A 21,300-nucleotide genomic window follows, 5' to 3' on the forward strand; every position below is an offset into this window, starting at 1 on the left:
AGTACAGATAAAAACAGGTAAAATTAATTATTAGAGATGCAAACGATGGCAAAAAAACCTACATTAACAAAAAAATAACATCAAAATAAGAACACATTGCTTGAAGAAATTGTACATAATAAATAAATAGTATTTAGTACATTGAATTTAATTTGTCACATAAATATTACCTTCACTATAATAGAATGAAAATAACCGGTTTCTTAAACCCAGGTGGATTAATGTCTTTCGCGTAATTGAAAAATAACACCTCCGTGTGGTTTACGAACCTTTAATAAGAAAATTGCTTTACAATGAATCATGTAGATATAAAGGTTTGAGAGGTACCTTTTATATAATTTTTACTGTGAACTATATCGGTTTAGACAATACAATCATCTATTACTACGTCCATAATTAGGATCGAAAGTAGTGAATTGTATGAGGAATGGGTTGACAATTGACCATACCTGCTAGTTAGTTTTTGTACTGCCCTGCGATTCTGTAACTCACTTTTCGAACTCACACAGCGGTTTTTGCATCGGCGGTCGCTCTCAAATCAGTCGTGAAGCAGTCATTTTATGATTTGGCATTCTGAAAAGGTGGTAACTTGTAGTTTATTGTTTATCAGGGCTGAACTCTGGACGTTCTAGTAAAAGCACAGAGCAAGGGCATAAGAGACCGACATCGTAGTAAATGGAGGGCCTATATATCATCAGCGTTTATTAAGAAGAGTAATTAAACGTATAGTCTCGACCTAATCACAATATTAAAAATAAACACATGTAAAGGTTTAGAAATTGAAACAGCTAATACCTCACATTTAAACTACTTTTTAAATTAGTTTTAATTAAAAACCGCAAGGTTTGAGATAACTTTAAAGAAATAATGATGAACAAAAGATTAAAGCTAAAATATGCTGTTAATATTTATACAAAAAGTTGTTAACAGAAATAAGTAGTGCTTAATCCTAGTTACAAATGCTATTTACTTAAGTTGTACATATATGTATATATAAGTTACTAAATACGACGGCAATATAGTCGGGGGATTAGCTAAATAATATGTATTTAAAAAAAAGCATTGACATTTTTATATCTATAACTAGCTGATCCGGCAAACGTCATTTTGCCATGTATATTATTTATAATAACAAATAGGGGTTGATCGTAGAAGGGTGAAAATTAGGGGTTGTATGTATTTTTTAATGCTGTACCATAAAAAGTAGAAATTAAAAATTTTGTCTAAAAAATAAAAAAAATTATTTAAGGGTGGACTACCCCTAACATTTAGGGGGATGAAAAATAGATGTTGGCCGATTCTCATAGATACCGGATAAGCACAAAAAAATTCATCAAAATCGGTCAAGCCGTTTCGGAGGAGTATGGCAACGAAAACTGTGACACGAGAATTTTATATATTAGATAACCTAAACTAAAATATCTCTTACAAATAACCATTACTTTCCGTTTCGTTGTTATCTGGTAAATTTATATCTATTACAAAAGAAATTTATTAAATTACTTTACGTATTCTGTTTACATTCAATTTTAGATTGCGGCGATCTTTATCAAGTAATTAGCTGCGTGAAAGAAATTGTCTTTTGATATTATGAATGGAAATTTATGATATACAGAGATGATGTAAAATAAATAAAAGTCTTTATTAGTACAATATGTTTAAATATTATGTGAAATAAAAATAATTTTTACGAATTGCACTATATTCTTATTTAGTGTGCTGCATTAAATAAATTTATTTCATAGATTTATACAAAATACTAGTGGCGAAATTGTTTCTAGTACAATTCTTACTCGTGCATTATTAATTAACTATTGATTTAATTATAAAACTGTCCAGTCATATTTCCTACTTTGTTCTAGATTTTCATTCTATACACAATGTAGCACAAGATGCTAAGTTAATCTAAGTTTGATTAAAGAAGTTGAGGAATCATTGATAGCGAACAGTATTACACACTAAGTTACTTGTTCATCTATTTCTAGTTTAAATGTAAACTAACTTGTTACATTCCGATATAAATGTTGTAATGGGGGCCTCATAGCCTAGCGGTCTTATTAAGTGGCAGCTAGGTGAGGGGTACCGGGTTCGATTCCCGGTTCGAGGGCAAGTTTTAATTTAATATAAATTTGTTCTCGGCCTTTGGGAGGGTTGTGCGGTACCGGGCGAGTGCCTAAACCGAACATGGAGGATATGGTCGAATTTCTAAGACAAAAAGCACGAATTATAAAAATCTTATACTTGACGCTGGCTAATGCACAAACCGTGCCAGAGCCATAAAAAAAAAATGTTAAATGATGTGTAATACATTGTTGAATATATTGTTATGACGTCACGAAGGGGTTTACCTAACTGTTAGCCTAGTGCTCGTCATTGAAGGTTTACGCGTTAAACCTCGAAAGAAAAATTTTACTTTAAAAAATTACTCAGTATTAAACATCAATATTTTATACCGTAAAGGCCTACACTTTTTAAAAGGACCCTGATGTATTCACGTTAAAGCCTAGCAAATGCAATTTTCCTAATTAGACCAAAGGCCCATAGGGGCATTGACCTTGGCTTTGACACTGCTGCCTCTAAGAGCCGGATAAACCCGGATCACGGACGTGCGTCCTTCATTAGAGGTTTACATACATACATTAGGATAATCGTAAAATAATATGGTTTTAATATTGATGAGTGTTTTAAAGCTAAAATATGATTATTTAATATATAATTTAAAAATCCTTTCAGAAATAGAATAATAAATACGAATGTGTATGTTTGTTATTTGCGTTCTTATGAACGTTGATATTTTGTTTGGTTTCAGAGAGGTGTACATGTAGTAGTACAACTTATAAATTTATAGGTCAAATCCTATAAAACCTATATATATAGGTATATATATCTATATATATATGTGAGTAAAAAAATTTGAGGAGTGTAATTTCTTAGAATGATTAAAAAAGTACCTTAATCCCAGTGGAGAATTCAAGAAAGCTTATGAAGATTTATATAATTTGGTTTTTAATCTAACTTCGCTTAGTTAATTTAATTGGGAGCCAGTGGAGTGCATAATATCGCTTTGTGCCAGTCCTTAAGTCTGTCTGTCCACTCTTATTTGGTTGACCTGGATTCTATAGTTTACATAAAGATTGGGGAACACCGGGTGTTCATTAGGGCTTATGAATTCAATTCGGTGAAGACACCTAGTGAAATAAGTATTTTAACATTTACTGGAAGGATATATAGTATTTATAATGAATTAATATGTGCTTTTTCTCAATTAAATTTTCTAATTATATGCGTACTAGCCGTTTCGCGCCCGCTTTGCTGGACGAATTAAAATAAATTTTATGTTTCATTATTTTATTTTTTTTCATATTTTTATTATTCTTCTTTTTAACTTCCCGCTAAGAAAATTGAAATATTTCGAAAATCGAGTTTTTAACAGATGTTGACGTTTTGCGGTTCTAGGAAGCCTCTTTAGTTTTTATTAGCGGGAAAAATTTTCATAAAAGTAAAACAGAAATAAAAAAATGAAGGAACGTTGGAATTAAAAAAATAAATAGCCATAAACCATCTAGGAATGGTGGTAGTTTCATGTCGATACGATCAGTGGTTTAAGCGTGAAAGAGCCTCAAACGAACACCATTTTCTTTTTATATATATAGATTAGTAAATTGTGTAAGGTCTAGGTGATCTAGTTCTTATTAGATCTTAGGGTAGGAAATTAAACACTCCAATAATGACTTGATTCACTATTCACTTCACTGACTTTACATAAACTGTATAACTTCAAACTAAAAAAAAGGAATTGCCCGTGCGCATATGTCACAACTTCTTTTATAATCTATTCCCTACTCCGACTCGACCATCCCACTTTGGGGAGATGTTCGAGTCAATTCGTTAACAACCGAATGAGTCAAATGAGAAACTATTGCACAAGCGTACTTATAGCAAGATTCTTAAGAATATGTTTCATAAGAATGTTTAGAATTTAATTAAAAAAGTACTAAAAGCTAACAGTTGTAATAATTAAATATTTATCAATGCTTAAACGCTTATTTACTACTCAAAGTATGTCGTGGCGTCCGGAGACAAATGAGCCCCATATAAATTCAGCAAACGAATTCTTGGTGTACCACAACCTTTACCCCCGTTTTTTATTCAGCGCAAATGTAACAAAGAAAAGAGAATGCTTAATCCGTTACTAACAGAGAGTTTACGTTGCTATAAAAACGTTTCGTTACAAATAAAACGGTATTACTGCTGTCCACTTTTATTTCTGTCATTTACGTTTACGGTCTGTGGAGGATGCTTCCTTAAGTCGCAGATTTTAGTTTTTCCGTAAAGTATAGCAGGAACTGGGTCAAATATCTATATATATAAAAATGAAACCCGTTTTCCGTTGTCACGACATAACATGAAAACGGCTTGACCGATTTGGCCAATTCTTTTATTATAATATTCTTTGAAGTACGAGGATGGTTCTTACGGAGAGAAAAATTAAAAAAATTGAGTGAAAAAGTCTAAAAACAACACTTTTCTATATTCCCATACATAATATTCGTAATAATACTTAAAAGTCAATTTGAACTTTAATACCATATCATAAAGTTCAAGTGTTAGTGGAGGGGTTCCGGGAAGGTAAATTTTTATTTTTTGACATAATGTATTTGTCTTATCAACTTTCTTTTTTTTATCTTAGCTAGACCGGTGTCCCGAATAGCAGAATAAGTATTTAAAAAAAATAAAGAATCGACTGATAGGCGGTACGATGTTCGCCAGGCCAGCTAGTTGTTTATAATATTTTAAAACGATTGATTGATATTATTTGTTTACTAAACTGTCCTGATTCACTAATAGACCAGTGCAGATAGCTTTTAAAATAAATAAAAAGTGAAAAAAATTACAGTAGGATGAAACCCATTAGGAAAGAAGGGGAATATGATCAAAATGAAAGGAAAAATAAATTACGGTCGATCTGAGGTCGGGAAAGGGTAGGGGGGGGGGGGGGGGGTTTTAAGGGTAAAAACGGTTTATCTCGATTTCCGGCAAAACTAAAAGGTCTATCGAAGAAAGTTAAAGTGCAAAGTTGTAGGCAATAAAAAGATCTACAACTTTTGTATTTGCAGATTTTTCACATAACCTCAAAATTTAGGTGAAAAATTCAAAAAACCAACTTTTTGGTTTTTTATTTCTATCTTTTACAAAAATTTATTTTTTTAAACGAAATTTGGTGATAACTTACCTTATTATGTCCCAAATATACTGTAATTTATTTTATTAAAAATATTTTTTTTTTCACCTTATTTTGAATTAATATCGTAAAAACACCCTAATTTTCAATCGAAAATTCTGACGTCAAAATTTCAGCTTTTTTCAAAAAGTTGATGTGCTTTCAGTGCGTTGAAATCTCTACTTTCCTATGGTAAAAAAATATATATATATTACCATAGTAAATCTTCTCAGAAAATGCAAAAAATTGTATGCAGTAACGCCCAGACCCGTCATCCCCTTCCCTACTTCTCTATGAAATACGAAAATTTTAGCCCATCTAAAGGCTAAAAATTTTTTTTAGGTCACTCAGGTATATATAAGTTATCTTAAAATAGTAATAAATAGGCATCTAATTATAATTTAAAGAAGATTCATAGAGAAGTAGGGAAGGGGATGACGGGTCTGGGCGTTACCATAGGAAAGTAGAGATTTCAACGCACTGAAAGCACATCAACTTTTTGAAAAAAGCTGAAATTTTGACGTCAGAATTTTCGATTGAAAATTAGGGTGTTTTTTCGATATTAATTCAAAATAAGGTGAAAAATAAATATTTTTAATCAAATAAATTACAGTATATTTTGGACATAATAAGGTAAGTTTTCACCAAATTTCGTTTAAAAAAATAAATTTTTGTAAAAGATAGAAATAAAAAACCAAAAAGTTGGTTTTTTGAGTTTTTCACGTAAATTTTGAGGTTATGTGAAAAATGTGTGAATACAAAAGTTGTAGATCTTTTTATGACCTACAACTTTGCCATTTAGTTTTCTTCGATGGGACTTTTAGTTTTGCCGGAAATCGAGATAAACCGTTTTTTACCCTTAAACCTCCCCCCCTACCCCTTCCCGACCTCAGATCGACCGTAATTTATTTTTCCTTTCATTTTGATCATATTCCCCTGCTTTTCTAATGGGTTTCATCCTACTGTAATTTTTTTTGGTTTCAAAAATTATCGGCACTGGTCTATAAGTCATGGAGGTGATTTGATTTGCAGGGTAGCTACAAAATCAACAAAAACTTGCAGATTAAATATTGGGGAGAGTTTTTACCAATTCTTGATTGTAGTAAATGGCGGTAAATGTAATTTAAGAAGTGTTCATAACATTAAATATATGTATCATACCTATTTGAATAAGTAATATTTTGTGAGCTTTTAATTACACGCAGACGGTACCGCATAAAATACTTACGATATATTAGACATATTTATTAGTCATTGCAATTTTAAGTCAAACACAAACTAAATTTAACTTAAAAACTATGTTTTGACAGACGCCATATTGTGATAATGTGGCCAGCTGTGTGAATTTTGTTCTTATTCCCCAAATTCAGTAACTCGTTATCTATGGCCAGAGTGAATAAATGAAATGAATTAAAATTGGAACGGATTTATATGTTATTTAATATTGGTCAACCGTACATTACTGAAATGTAATAAAAATAGAACAATATATAGAATATTTCTTAATATTAGGTTTTTGTAACGCTAACTAGTCAAAAGAAGATTCATTTTGATTGGGTTTTTGCTTTGCATGTTTAGAATGTAGTTAATCTTATTTTAAATCACGAGCTACTCATAATAAATAATTACCATTGAGAGCCATTAATTAGTAACGTTAATAAATTAATGTTTGATGTTTATTGTAAAAGCAGTTAATTGACTTTTAATGAGAATTGACAAAGGTAATTCGAGTTATGACGTTTTCATACGATCCTGTCATTCATTCGGAAATATAAAAAGATTTATCATTCATGCAGTATTAATAAAGATATTTATTTAACATTACAATTACATATTTAAAGCACTATACAATCTATTATTTTTATATGTACTGTATTTTTGCTAGAAGTGACAGCTGTCAAAAGTCGTCGATAGTTAATTGTCAATATTGTTTGAGAATGTGGAACTTCAAAATTACTCTCTCCTATTTCGGATCAATGAGGTATGAATTTCAAACTAAAAATCACGGAATACCAGAGGATTTTTTACTATAGTATCCGAAAACATCTTTACTAGCATAACTAACACACATGGCGCATAAATCGTAGATCCTGAATTTGATACCCGCTGAAACAATTAAACTGTCTCGTGTTAATGCACGAAGATCAATAAAACAGCCGCTAATATATATCATCACCAAAACCTTTTTCTTATGGGTCTATAAAAACACCTATTGAAACAGGTTCTACGATTTATATGTCCGATTCGCACCGCAATTATTTCCATGCGTTTAACTACTCAACAGAGACCAAAATGGAACACGTAGTAAAACTACCAAAAACCTTCTTTCCCGTCCCACGAGACGAAACGGAATTGCTTCAATCTCGTCTGGTCCCGGGAGCCCAAGTTTAATTCAGACCAGAGTGAGTTAATGAGTTATAACGCACTTGCACGCTTCTTGTAATTAACATGTAAATACACAATTACTTTGGTTCAAAGTTACCTCCCTGTGGGAATGTACTTTTACTTAGTAGTTCAATTTAACCGTTGTCATCGGGGCAATTTTAAGTGGTTATAGTACGAACTGTTAAGTACGAAGTTGGAAGAGAGCAAGCAAAGTTTTATATTTGTTGTTATATTTAAGTCTCTGTTTCTTTTTATTACATTTTCCGTGTAATAGGATTGTATATTACTTTGATATACAACGTAGCTCTACGGCGTAGCTCTACGGCGTAGCTTTTTTACGTGTTAAAAACAAAGTTGATATTGGAATTTTATTTATTTATGTTATCACGCCTTTTTCCCGAATGGGTAGGCAGAGATACTATAATCACCATGCATGCTCGTCGGTTATAGGTACTTATAGGTCCCTTGTCCCTCCTGGATTTGGTCCAGGTACGTACGACAAGGCCTACCCAGCTGGATTTCACTATCGACGGTTTCCTTGTATATTCTACTTATTAAACCGCTTCTCATTTATCCGTTTTACATGACCAAACCACCTGCCAACATTGGAATATTGTATTTAATCTCATATATAATTTATTGATTGTTTAATCACGAGGCACGTAACTTGTTCTACGGTTGCGGTGCCTACATTATCCGTCCGTCTTTTAACTATTATGTGTAGCAGCCCTTTGTTTTTAAATGTGTGACGTAACCTGGCCGGTTACGTTAGCTTTTCAAAGACAAAGGTGTAGCTTAGAAGAGGCAGGAGATGTTTAAATATATAAATAAGCCTTTATACCGACAATACTGTCTACATTAATGTTAAGAACAAATATATGTTTTTAGTATGTTCGTCTTCTTTTTTAATTATTTTTTAAAAATAACATGATTATCGAACTATAATTTATTACAGCTATTTAAGTAAGAAAAATGCATATAAGAGCTAGTATATACATAAGTTAGACAAATGAAATAATAAACAATTCAGTTCACTTGAAACAGTTCACACGTGTTCTTTAGAAAAATTACCCTTAATGATGGCCCTTTTCACACAAAACATGTCAAGGGTTTTTGTTCTTCAACCCTATTACAGAGTAATGTACGTTTTTGAGTAGCTGCTATTTGGGGGACGGCTCGAGCTTTAAATTTTGGGAGCCCCTATTACATTCCTGTTTATAGTCTTTGTTAAAACGCATTCGTTAGAACTACTAATAAAATACTGGTAGGTAAGGATAGGTTAGAATTAGTAAACCCCAAAAAATATTTGAAAGTTTTAATATTCATAACATGTAATATCCATTGTGTATGTCTTTTACGCATATGTCGGTCTTGGCCTCAGATTTGTTCCATTGATAATTTTTAAGCAGAGCTTTTATGCCTAGCCGACGTTAATGAATGTTCGATCTAAAACATTCAACAGCATTGCTATTGCACAGAGGAAAGCATCATACATTCAATGTAACATACAGGTAAAATATTAAGTAACAACTGATCATAGTATAGACTCATAAAATAAAAATATATTACATACTCTATGTTACCTTTACGCGTCACTTCGTTAATACAATAAACTAAAGTTCTAGGTGCCTAATCGTTAAGAATGTTGCCCTACAGGTGAAGAGTCCGTCCCTGTACTTTCAACGTCATTCCCAGAGCAATTTCGAGTATACAGAGGTCACGTTTTCACTTACTGCCCTGCGTTTGGATCATTGAAGTAATGGGAAAATCCATATAAAAATTTCACTCCTCCATTAACAAACAAAAATGGACTTTAATACAATGTACTGGGGTCCAATTTTAGTTTGACTAGCTTTGCATTGTGTAGCTGTGATCAAGGGTCATGCCATTTGCAGTACATGTTCTTCCAAGCATTCTTTATAGTTATAGAATAATTTAGAGGTTAAGAACTACCTAAGTTTAAACGAGGGAAATTGCCTTGAGATTTTTTACCAACAACTCAAATCTCCTTTAGTTCCTATAGTATATATAATTTTTTATATAATATATAATTATTTAGAAATAAGTCTTAAAATACCTTCTATTATAGTCAGAGGACCTTATATACTTTTTCCACCATTATGCATAATTCAGTATAGAATTCTAAAATATGTGATTTCGCCTCGATTTTCCTGAAACCTTGTAACTTTGAGAGGTTTGAGCGTCGTGTCGTAACATGGATTTAATGTCGTGTAACAAAGACGTCTAGAATGGCCCGTATCTGAAATGAGCACTCGAAGGGTCGCCTCTTAACAATGAACACCGCAATTCCGTTTAATTAAAATTCGTTCAAATATTGAGAATAGATTTTTAACGAATCCTAAAACTTTTGATTAAATGACAGAAAGGTCGGCCGTTTAAGTGATTCGTAGAAGCGATTTTGTGTTGTATAAGAATAATTTAAAAATCAAATCTAATTTATTTAGTTGATACTTGTGTTGTTTATATTGAAAAAGTTGTCCGTAATATAAAACATTTTATGAATATATGGTTTATTATATAAAAGTTTACCTGAATTATACGTTTTCTTTTTGTATGTAATCTAAGAGCTGAATTGGTTTCATTTTTATATATGTATTTTTTATCAGGAAATATTATTTTCCTCTCTGGCGGTGGTTTTGATTTGCGTTCCCTAGACAATCTAATTCTTGAAACTCCTTCTCTTAAAACTTAATTCTATCACTCCTCCTTTACCGTGCAAAGTATCCTGCTATGGAATTCCTTACCTATTGATATCAGACGAGCTCAGTCTTTAAATTTATTAAAATTTTTGATCATTTTTCTTCTACCTCGTAATGAGATACTACTTATATATATTAATTGTGACTCAATTAACCCTTGGATTAGCTTTTAAATTTTTGTTTACACCTACTTTGATATTGTTGATTTAATTAATTTTTGTTTTTTAGCTATAGGTGTGTATGTTATTTTGAGGTTTTTGGAACGAAGTTCCTTATCGCGCGTTGTGAAAGGGGGGGCTAGACGGAAAAAATTCTTACGAAAAGATGTCACGACACTTTTTTTGCTATTTGCTATTGTAATACACCGGTTCTCGTCCGATCACCGAAGTTAAGCAACGTCGGGCGAGGTCAGTACTTGGATGGGTGACCGCCTGGGAACACCTCGTGATGTTGGCTTTTTTTTTTCGTCGTAAGATTGGTGTCGAGAAAATCTATCATACTGTTATGATACCAATTAACATATAAATTAATCGAAAGGAATTTCGTTCCATCCGGGTGTCCCTTGACACCTCTAAAGTTTTTTTTGTTAATCATTGCACTTATTGTACTTTACCATCTGGAGGTGTTTCTTTTTTTATTGTTCCATATTAGGATTGCCTGGAAGAAATCGCTTGTTAGCAATAAGGCCGCCCGTTGCCTAATAACTTATGTAACCTGCTTTTTTATTTGTTTGTTTTTGTATAAGGTAACGAAGTGTAAATAAATAAATGAAACTTATTGGAATACGATACGTTTAATATATTTATAGTTCATATAGTAAGATATTCCTTCTAGTATTTATAGATATTCCTACCTAAATTATTATTTCCTTCGTTCCAGGTGTCAGATGACATCGGCTACGTGATATATTCTGCACTGGGCAGCTTTTACATCCCGTCCTGCATCATGGTGTTCGTTTACATAAGGATATACTACGCTGCCAAAGCTAGGGCGAGACGAGGGATCAGAAAGAATCCAAGACCAAGATCTGTGAGTTTTATCAATATTTGTTTTTTTTTTTTATAGAACGGGGGGCAAACGGGCAGGAGGCTCACCTGATGTTAAGTGATACCGCCGCCCATGCACACTGTCAATGCCAGAGGTCTCGCGAGTGCGTTGCCGGCCATTTAAGAATAGGTACGCTCTTTTCTTGAAGGACCCTAAGTCGAATTGGTTCGGAAATACTTCAGTGGGCAGCTGGTTCCACATAGTGGTTGTGCGCGGCAAAAACTGCCTTAAACGTTAAGATAGGTTACGAAACGATATTGCGAAGTGTTTTAGCGTATATGCCCCTTGTTCTCTCGTCCTAATATTACAACTGACTCTCAGGTGAATCAGGTGATGGTGTATCTTATACGATTTTGAAACTCACGAAACAGAAGTATAAAAATCATTTTGTCTTATGATAGTCGGAAGTGAATGTAATTGTTGTATTTTTTTGTATATCTCTTATTTAATTATATTTTTTATTTAATTTTTTTTCTTTGATTATTATTGTTATTTTGTGTGTTTTTGTTTGTAAATTGTAATAAATTGGATACGGCAATTAATTGTTTAATGTCTGTGAAACCATGTTGTGTTACCATGAATAATGGATATTATATTAATAGCATATTCTATACTTATTATTTATTTTATTCTCCAGAATGACCAGCAAACAAGTTTCTCAAACGCGCCAAAGGGGTCGAACCCTATGCCTTCTTCGTCCTTAACGATGCCTGCGGGAGTGGACGGTAGTCATTCTAATAATAATAGGTATGTATACTGTAAATAAGCCCTATATATCTCATAAGCCGAATGAATAATCAGCTACACACGATATATGTGCATTGCTGTCACAGTCATAGAGAGAGAAAGAGTCGCTAATACAGTTTTGTTTTGATTTCGATTTAGATATTAGACAATGTTACATTAATGTGAAAAAAACTAAAAATCTAATTTGATAATAACAAAAAATATACTTAATTTACAAAATAATTAGTACTTCTAAGTTTACTACAAGCTTGAAAATTTTCATTTAAGTTAGTAACAGCTCTTAAAAGATTGAAATTTATACGCAACCTTATTAAGTGTAATAAAAGGACCGCGATCACGGTTAACATACTTGCATATAACTTAATAAACAAAAACCTGAGCTACATGCCCTAAAAATATAAATAAAATAGACTCAGGAAAACTACACCGTATTGCGCTAAGACGTTAATGGACTTTAAATACAATTGAATCAAACAAATGAATCTCGCTTTTAAATGTTCCAGGGAAACACAAATATCGACAATAGAAACGCAGCAAGTTCCCATACCTACGGTGACATGCGATTTTGCATCTGACATATCCACTAGCGAGGCTGCTGATCAGGCACCAACTCCTGATGATAGAAAGGATACACTCAAGGTAAAAAAATAATTGTATTGTATTAAATACCGATTTATATGAAGAGGACACCATATTTAGGTAATCGCAGACGGAATGATGTCGCGTTTCCTTTGATTATGATACGAAATGGAAGACGATCCCTGTTATATGTGGAATAGAGAGAGTGATGACCAAAACACGGCTTTATAGCTTTTGCTTTTACACTGTCGGGCACCCTCTGGAAATATTTCTTTTACATCAGAAACATTCGTAATTTATATAAAGAATTGTATAGGATACTAGTGAAAGACGGGTAACTTCTGCGAATAACATAGAGATCAAATATAATTATTTCATGTATTCTGGGTTTCATTTTGATATATACAAAAGGTAGTGCCGTCTACTTGTCTCAAAGTCACATTCTTGCTTTCATCTATTGAGATGTCAGATGTCAAACTTAATAGAGAAAAAGTTTTTGTATTGTATTTGAGTTTGTCACCCTTTATTGCAATTTTTTTTTTATGGCTCTGGCACGATTTGTGCATTAGCCAGCGTCAAGTAAAGGATTTTTTATAATTCGTGCTAGTCTTTAGAAATTCGACCGTGTCCTACATGTGCGGTTATAGCCACTCGCCCGGTACCGCACAACCCTCCCAAAGGCCGAGAACAAATTTAAATTAAATTAAAACTTGCCCTCGAACCGGGAATCGAACCCGGTACCCCTCACCTAGCTGTCACTTAATAAGACCGCTAGGCTATGAGGCCCCTATTTATTGCAATTAATGCTACAATTTCTCACAAACGCAAGCTCTCAATAATTGCCTTAAACATTTAAAAATATTTTAGAGATGTATTGGCTTAGATCCAACGTACGTGTTAACACACGTACGAGGTTTAATACATATCTCACGTTCATGCCCGATACTTTTTAAATTATTATACGGAAAATTGTGATCGAAAATATTGTTTTATTCTAAAGAAATTTAATATAGGAGAAAAATAGATGTTCTTTTATATTATATATATCAATTAACTTTGTTATGAAAGAGCTGGGAACCCTGACAGGTATTTTTCGCTTAAAAGAGTTCCCAAATCTGACACATTTTTTTTTTTTTTAATATAAATTTCCCACTATCCCCGACTCTTGTGGTGCGGGACCTTATTTTGTACATATATTTTGTAGAAACATATACATACATACATACATTAAGAGATTTTAATATACATATAATCTGACACATTGTATGAATAAAGTACTACTTAAAATGAATAAAGACATTTTTATTTTATGAATTTTCCTAAAAATTATAACTTAAAATAAGAACTATAGGATGCTGATGATGAACAAGTTAAAATATGTAAACTTCAGAATCTCTAGAGAATGCCTCTTTACATTCGTCAAGTCATTTCGTTACACGATACCTTTCTTCAATAATACTCTTCCTCGACGCTTATATATTTAAATCTTAAAATAAATTCATGAAAAGATAATATAATAATGTAGAAGGTTATAAATGATTGTCTTTAAATATAACACTGTTCAGAGTGCTAAAAACTATTCATTTTGTACTTACAGCAATAAATGCAACGAAATGAATTCTTTGAGTGACGTTGAGTAAACGTCTCTTAAGTGGGCATTAACTGCTATGATTCCTAGCTTAAGAACTTTAAGAACCGCCATTTATAAAGCTAGTAATCGCAACTGTCTATTTTAAAAATCTGTCTTAGCCTGCCAATCAATAATCATTAAATAAAGAAAATTTAAATCAGTGTGATTACTTAGATTGTGCTTAAAAATAGCTTAACAAGTTATTAGAACTTCATATTTTTTTAATTCAATGAAATTACATTTTTAAATATTTAATAAAACTACAATTACATCATTATTAGATGAATCTGTAATACTGCATCAAAGACATACTAACGTAAGCAAAAAGAGGCATCTCATATACCTCGTGAACTAATTAAGATGCTTGATACATAACATTTGTAGCTGAACTGCAACATTTTTTAGTATTTGAATTGAATCTTTGATGAACATGTACTAAATGGTATTTTGTCTTTGATTGACATAACCTTTACACATTTAAAGAAAACACTTTTTAACCGGAAACAAACACCTGGGATCCAATAATATCCAAATTAAAATCTCAAAAAGAAAAACAATCCGCGAAAATAGAGGACACCGTGAGCCATTTTTGCCAAAACCCTCCATCTTTTAGTCGATACCAACTCCGGGGAAATAAATACAGATAATGCAACTTTCTCTACAGCTGTGATACTTTTTGACATCCAACACCTTTTGTCTTTAGTCACCGTGACCACGCACGCTGTAAAGCACGCGAAACGTCGCATAAATTAAAAATAATGTCAAATAGTTGTAAATTTATAAAAATACATAACTTTAATCCGGTTAAAAAGTTTTTTTTTTAAATGTACTAAATGGATTAAGTAACCAGTCTTAATGTAACAAATTATATTTACGTCGAATACATATACATTTTATATAAACAATACACAGATAACGTGGGTGCTTATTTGCATGAATAGGTTCTACAATTAGAACGTTGTTTATACATAAATAGCATTGCAATTGACCAAACTGAATAGTAAAATTAAGCCTGATTTAATTTAGTCGAAAGCTGTTCATTTAAATTTAAAGATATTCAAAATCCATCAAGTTTTTCGATCATTATTAGCAGACGTGCTTAAAAGAAAGTGGTAATTCAATTTTGTTTTTTTGCCGCGAAATCCATTAAAGGTTGGGAGTGCAATTTGTCTGTTCGCTCCGTTTTAAAAGCTTTACTCGTTGAAAGCTTAAAAAAGGCTTAATCTAAGAGAAATACTAACTGCTGGCCGGAATGCGGATTGTATTGGCATCTACCTGAATCGAGTTCCAGAAAGTTATGAATATTTTTACTTAATACTATGCGCTTAATTTTCACTTAGTAAGACTTTCTCATAAACGATACTCTGTAAAAGACGGATATTGTTGTTTTCTACAAAAACTCTTACTTTATAAGTCATGTAAGTTTATAAGGCGTCACAAATTTGTCTAGTGCCAAACACTATTAAGGAGAATGATCGTTATGAAATATGCATTTCGTAAGATTATTTCTTTAACTCTATTAAAGGCGGAAAGACTAACTCGTATTTGTCGAAGTATGTGTTTATGACGCCTTCATCTAAATTTTGCAGCGATCGTTCTTAAGTACGAAGAATTATCTGACAAGATAAGATTTCTTAAAAGCCTTTTTTAATTCCAACAATTTTTCCAGGTGGTTACATCAGCTCAAGTAACGAGAAATCCTTTAGCCGCGTGTGCCTATAGACACTCAACTCTTTCCGTAAACGGTGAGCTTGCTCTACAATCTCAACGTTGCCGGGCTCCCAGCGTCGCCATAGACACCGACATGGTCTCCGAACTGGAGCCTTCGTCATCGGACTCAGGAGTTGCAACACGCTGTGCAGTGGTCAAACCGCTCAAACTTCGAATATGCCAGCCAATTTTTGGTAAAAAGTCTGACCGAAAACAAGAAAAGACGCTACCCTCAAAGTCAGAACTGGAACCAGCGTTACCGAAACAGCATAAACCGAGAGATCCTGAAAGGGAAAAAAGAAGATTAGCGAGGAAAAAAGAAAAACGAGCCACGTTGATTCTAGGCCTAATCATGGGCAGTTTCATTGCTTGTTGGCTGCCGTTTTTCTTTTTGTATATTTTGAAGGCTGCGTGTAGATGGTGTGTTATACCCGGGAGTGCGTTCGCGATCGCCTTCTGGTTAGGCTATATGAACTCAGTTTTAAATCCAGTTATCTATACGATATTTAATAAGGATTTCCGAAGGGCGTTCAGGCGTATACTGTTCAAGTGATGTTTGGCCTACCTGTGCTGTTACCAATGCGTGGCCAACAGGATTTTGTTGGCTCAGCAGAGGGCAGCACCAGGTCTTTACAATATGCGTTAATTTCTACTTGACAAAGCTAAAATTAATTTCACGAAGAACCATTCAACTGTTAATATTGTATTATATTGAGTTCTTTGTAAGTGTAATTTAGTTCTCGATAAAGGTTTTAATAAGTATTATGAAAACGATATTATTGTTGAAAGGAATTGAATATGACTTGATTTATATTCAGTAGAAAATGTTTTAGTCTTTACAAAGAACATCTCTAATATTTTGCACAAAATTAGAAACTAAATTGAACTGTCGGTTAAAAACGACCGAAAAAAATCAATCATAATCGATAATATAGTAAAACTCAATAAATTTCTACCCGACGAAGTTACATTAAAATATTTATACTGAAAAGTAAACATTGTTTCAATATTGTAAACCTTCGATGAATATTCATTTTAATTAATATTATTGTTCGAAGTTATTATTATCTGTTAGTTTAGGTAGATTAATTTAGTTGATTTTAACTACTGTGATCGATTTTTCCTACATATTTATAATTGTGTATAGTACTTATCATATTGTAAAGACCAGTTATAGATAGTAGAAAGTTTTTAAAAATAGAACCTTTTTTCAATACCTTTTAAATTATAAATTCATGTCTGAATATGTAAATGTCAATCAAATTCAAAAGAACGATTCAAATCTACACAGGTCGTAACCATAAGGCTTGTCGCATACACACGTTTTCCGTATTCGATTTCCGAATGCGGAATTTCGATTTGGACAAGCCTAAGAGATGTGTAAGATGTGGTCGAAAATCTTTAGCCTGCCCATTATAGAAATAAAAAAAATACTGAGACTGAGAGCACGTTTATCGTAGGCTGAGGCCAACGGAACCTAAACTTAGTTTCGTTGTTTATACAAACATTTAACTTTAAATAAACAGATTATAGACGAAATAATTAGTCTAGTTTTAGGCTAACGACAGAATTTCCTGCATTTTTTTAACAACTCTATCTTGGAAATAATTTTTAAGATAATTTACAAGTTTTTGACTTTTGAACAAATTTTGATTGACGTTTAAGTATTTCGACATAAAACAGTGCCCTACTGATTGAATAATGACTGTGCCTCCGTGCCTATCAATGCACTTTACATAAACGCACCTTCATTAAGTACTAATGTAAAAAAAAATATTTACGCAAGTGTATTTTTCTGATTTAAATGCATTAATAAACTCTGTATAGATCACACGTAGTCACGCAAAAAAAACGATGCGTTGTGATCCAATTAAGGATTATTTTATTTATATTTTGTCAATGAAAGCTGTTTAGTACAAAATTGAATAATATCTAAATTGCAATTTTATGTATGCTATAAAATAAAATAAATAACGAATATCTTACCTTCTAATATAAATAACTCCTAATACCTTTAAGTATTATTTCTGGTAAAATTGGTGGATAGTAATTTAATCAAATTATAATGTTCAATGCCAATTTAATTATTTAATTATAAAAATTATTGCCATGTTACACCAATTTTGAAATTTTAATGACATTGACAATTGCTGAAAAGTTTGCGCTTACTCAATAATTATAAGATTATTTTAGAACAGAACACACTACGATTAACCTACATAATAATTTATTATCTGTTTTAATTTGTTGAATTCTCCCATGTATATTGTAGATGGCGCTGGTCGCAAAAAATCGTGATTTACCTAGATATAAGATTTAATATAATCTTGTAATGATACCAAAAGAACACCAAAATCTTTGTAAATTTTCTAATCTTATGAACTAGTAATAATGTTCAATATCTAAAGTATACGCCTAGTATATATAATTAGCGAAATTAATGTATATAAAAAGCTACTTATAATATTTTGCTTGGAATAATAGAATTTTGACCCATGGTTTTATTTAACTAAACCTACCTATGACTGACAGTAGTTTTCTGTAATTTGTAAATAATTTATAATTAGTGAAAAAACAACGACTATTTAATTCTAAATTATTAATTATAGATTCTTATAGATCTCTAGTGATAGATATTCATAGTTTAGGCGTGAGAAGCAATAGAATTTTCATTTAACTCACTTGAAATTTTTCATGTTGTCTTCCAATGCGTGTGTGATCATAAATCATTCCTTAATTTAAAAACACCAAATTTTGTGTATCGCACATAAGTATTATTATTTATTAAGATTCGAAACGGATATTTAGGATTACATAATATAGCACTGAGCCCATGCTTATTGTGACTATCCTATAATCAGAAGGAATGTCTAAAACTGTATTTTAGTCATTCCTTCCTAATGCAATAATTATTAGCTAAAACGTTTGTTTGTATCAAAGTTTTCAAAGATATACAGGTTTTGTACAGAATAAATATACCTACTATTTCTTATAGATTAAAATAGCGAATTTTGAGATATTATCTATAATGTTTATTAGTATAATTATATAGTATATTCCCCTAATAATTAGAGAATGTTCAATAAAATTGTTCTAAATCTTAAATTACTATTTATATAATAATAATGTTACGCTATAGTATAATTTGTTGATGATATTTTAAATTTGCGTCTGTTACGTTTCAAATTCTTTGAAAACTTGTAATTAATATACGATTATTCTCTCGAATGTAAAAAAAAGATTATACGAAGTACCAAATATACAATTTTAATCTTTACTTCAGTGTTTTAATTTTTCCTCTTCTAATTTAAAGATTAGTTACTACAACAAAAATACTATTTTAAATCTACGCCACTCTTTATATAATAAATATTATTATATTTATTTTACTTCTTTATTTTGAGCGCAGGAAATGACCCATAATACAGTGTTCTGAAGAAAAATTCAACGTAAGTGCACTACAGGGTGATAAAAATAAGCAATTTGTGCACAAAGCCGCCTCGCTTACACTTTTTAAGAAGCTTTCATAACTTTGAAACAACTGTTTTCAAAGGATGTTTATTACCTACTGTGAAATATATTTTTAAATTGAAGAGAAAATCTATTTTCCTCTATATATTAACCTCCTCTAGGAGGTTCTTAATGCGTCGAATAATATTGCCATACAAAATTTATATTGAAAACCATTAAATTTTTAAATAATTTGGCCCGAATCTTTACAAAGTTAAATTGTTTTGATAAAGGCAGTTTCTTATATATTAATTTAATATATTCAAAAATATACATACAATTCAGAAACGAGACTCAAGAGTCTTATCGAGGGACTTATCGCTAAGACTCCCAAACGTCAATAATGTACTAGATTTTGACACTCAGAGACTAAAACAGACTGTTCTCGTCCTTGAATATAGCCCTTAGCTCTAAGAAGGCAAGCGTACTTCTATAGCTTTAAAGCTATTATAAATGTAAATCAATAAATATCAAATATCTGTCGTATTCCATTTCCTCCATTGTACGCAACATTCTCGGGATTTCTTTCTATCATTGCTTCTATTTTTGTTCACAATATTATTTATTTTTTCTCGGATCCGATAAGAAACTTTACTTGTGTACCTTGCGCAAATAAAAAGTTTTCACCGTAAGTAACAGTTGTAATTAAAGGCGACCTGTATGTAGGCATAGACATGTTTCTTCGTTCCAGACTATTTTCCTTATAGATAAAGGGTATGCAACACATTCCATAACGGATTATTTGTATCGACAGGAATGAAACCCGTCAGACAAAACGCGCCTTTTTAAATTACAAAAAAGCACTTGATTCCTGCAACTGGGACACATTTCTATGCCTGTTTATCTTAACAAAAACACTGATTTTCAGTACTAAACAAAACCGCTTTGACGGGCATCGAATTCAGCCCTGCGATTCTGTAACTCACTTTTCGAACTCACTCAGCGGTTTTCGCATCGGCGGTCGCTCTGAAATCAGTCGTGAAGCAGTCATTTTATGATTTGGCATTCTAATAAACAATAAACTACAAGCTTCCACCTTTTCAGAATGCCAAATCATAAAATGACTGCTTCACGACTGATTTGAGAGCGACCGGCGATGCGAAAACCGCTGAGTGAGTTCGAAAAGTGAGTTACAGAATCGCAGGGCTGACTAAGGGTCTGTTTCACAATGTACGGATAAGTTCTACATAAGTTCCAAATTACCTATTTATTACTTATTGGTAGGATAAACACTATTGTTGCGTTTCACGACTGTCAGATAGCGCTATTCGTCACATAAAGTCCATCATAAGCTGTGAGTCTGATGAAGTGACACATTTTATCTTCCAAATAATTTATATGTTGCATAGATATTTGGTACTTTATCCATACATTGTGACACAGACCCTAAATATTTTCGTATTTTAACTACCATAGCGGTTAAAGTAGCTAACTTAAGACTAATGTAAACCTTTAACTCGGCTACTGTAATAAAATAAACGATAACTCTCGCAGACGAGTTTAATATTAAAACTACTGACTTGATTTTATCTTTTTAATATACTCAACTGCATTAACTCAAGAAGCTTGGTGTTATTTTATAAATAAAAGTTAAATAAGAAATACTATTCGGGATTAATCCCGCGATTTCGTTTGCCTGCAATTCTGTTTTATATCGCACTTTAGTTTGACAAACCATTGACATTTATATACAAACGTTCCTTCCACCAGTAAGGCAATAAAATTACTAAGAGTATAGGTACTGTAATAGA

The 21,300-nt window shown here is 32.0% G+C and overlaps 1 protein-coding gene across 1 annotated transcript in view; it reads left to right on the forward strand.

Annotated features, from left to right (window-relative positions):
* LOC125063124 (alpha-2 adrenergic receptor) overlaps nt 1–19,316 on the forward strand; it is a 264,165-nt gene extending 244,849 nt beyond the window's left edge. Inside the window, exons 4-7 of the mRNA XM_047669352.1 lie at nt 11,206–11,355; nt 12,011–12,120; nt 12,624–12,759; nt 15,999–19,316. Coding sequence (XP_047525308.1) covers nt 11,206–11,355; nt 12,011–12,120; nt 12,624–12,759; nt 15,999–16,592 — 990 coding nt within the window. The 3' untranslated portion in view covers nt 16,593–19,316. The remainder of the gene's footprint in view (nt 1–11,205; nt 11,356–12,010; nt 12,121–12,623; nt 12,760–15,998) is intronic.
* Nucleotides 19,317–21,300: the final 1,984 nt, after the last annotated feature.

Source organism: Pieris napi, chromosome 3 (assembly GCF_905475465.1).
Source record: "Pieris napi chromosome 3, ilPieNapi1.2, whole genome shotgun sequence".
In the NCBI taxonomy this organism is placed as follows: domain Eukaryota; kingdom Metazoa; phylum Arthropoda; class Insecta; order Lepidoptera; family Pieridae; genus Pieris; species Pieris napi.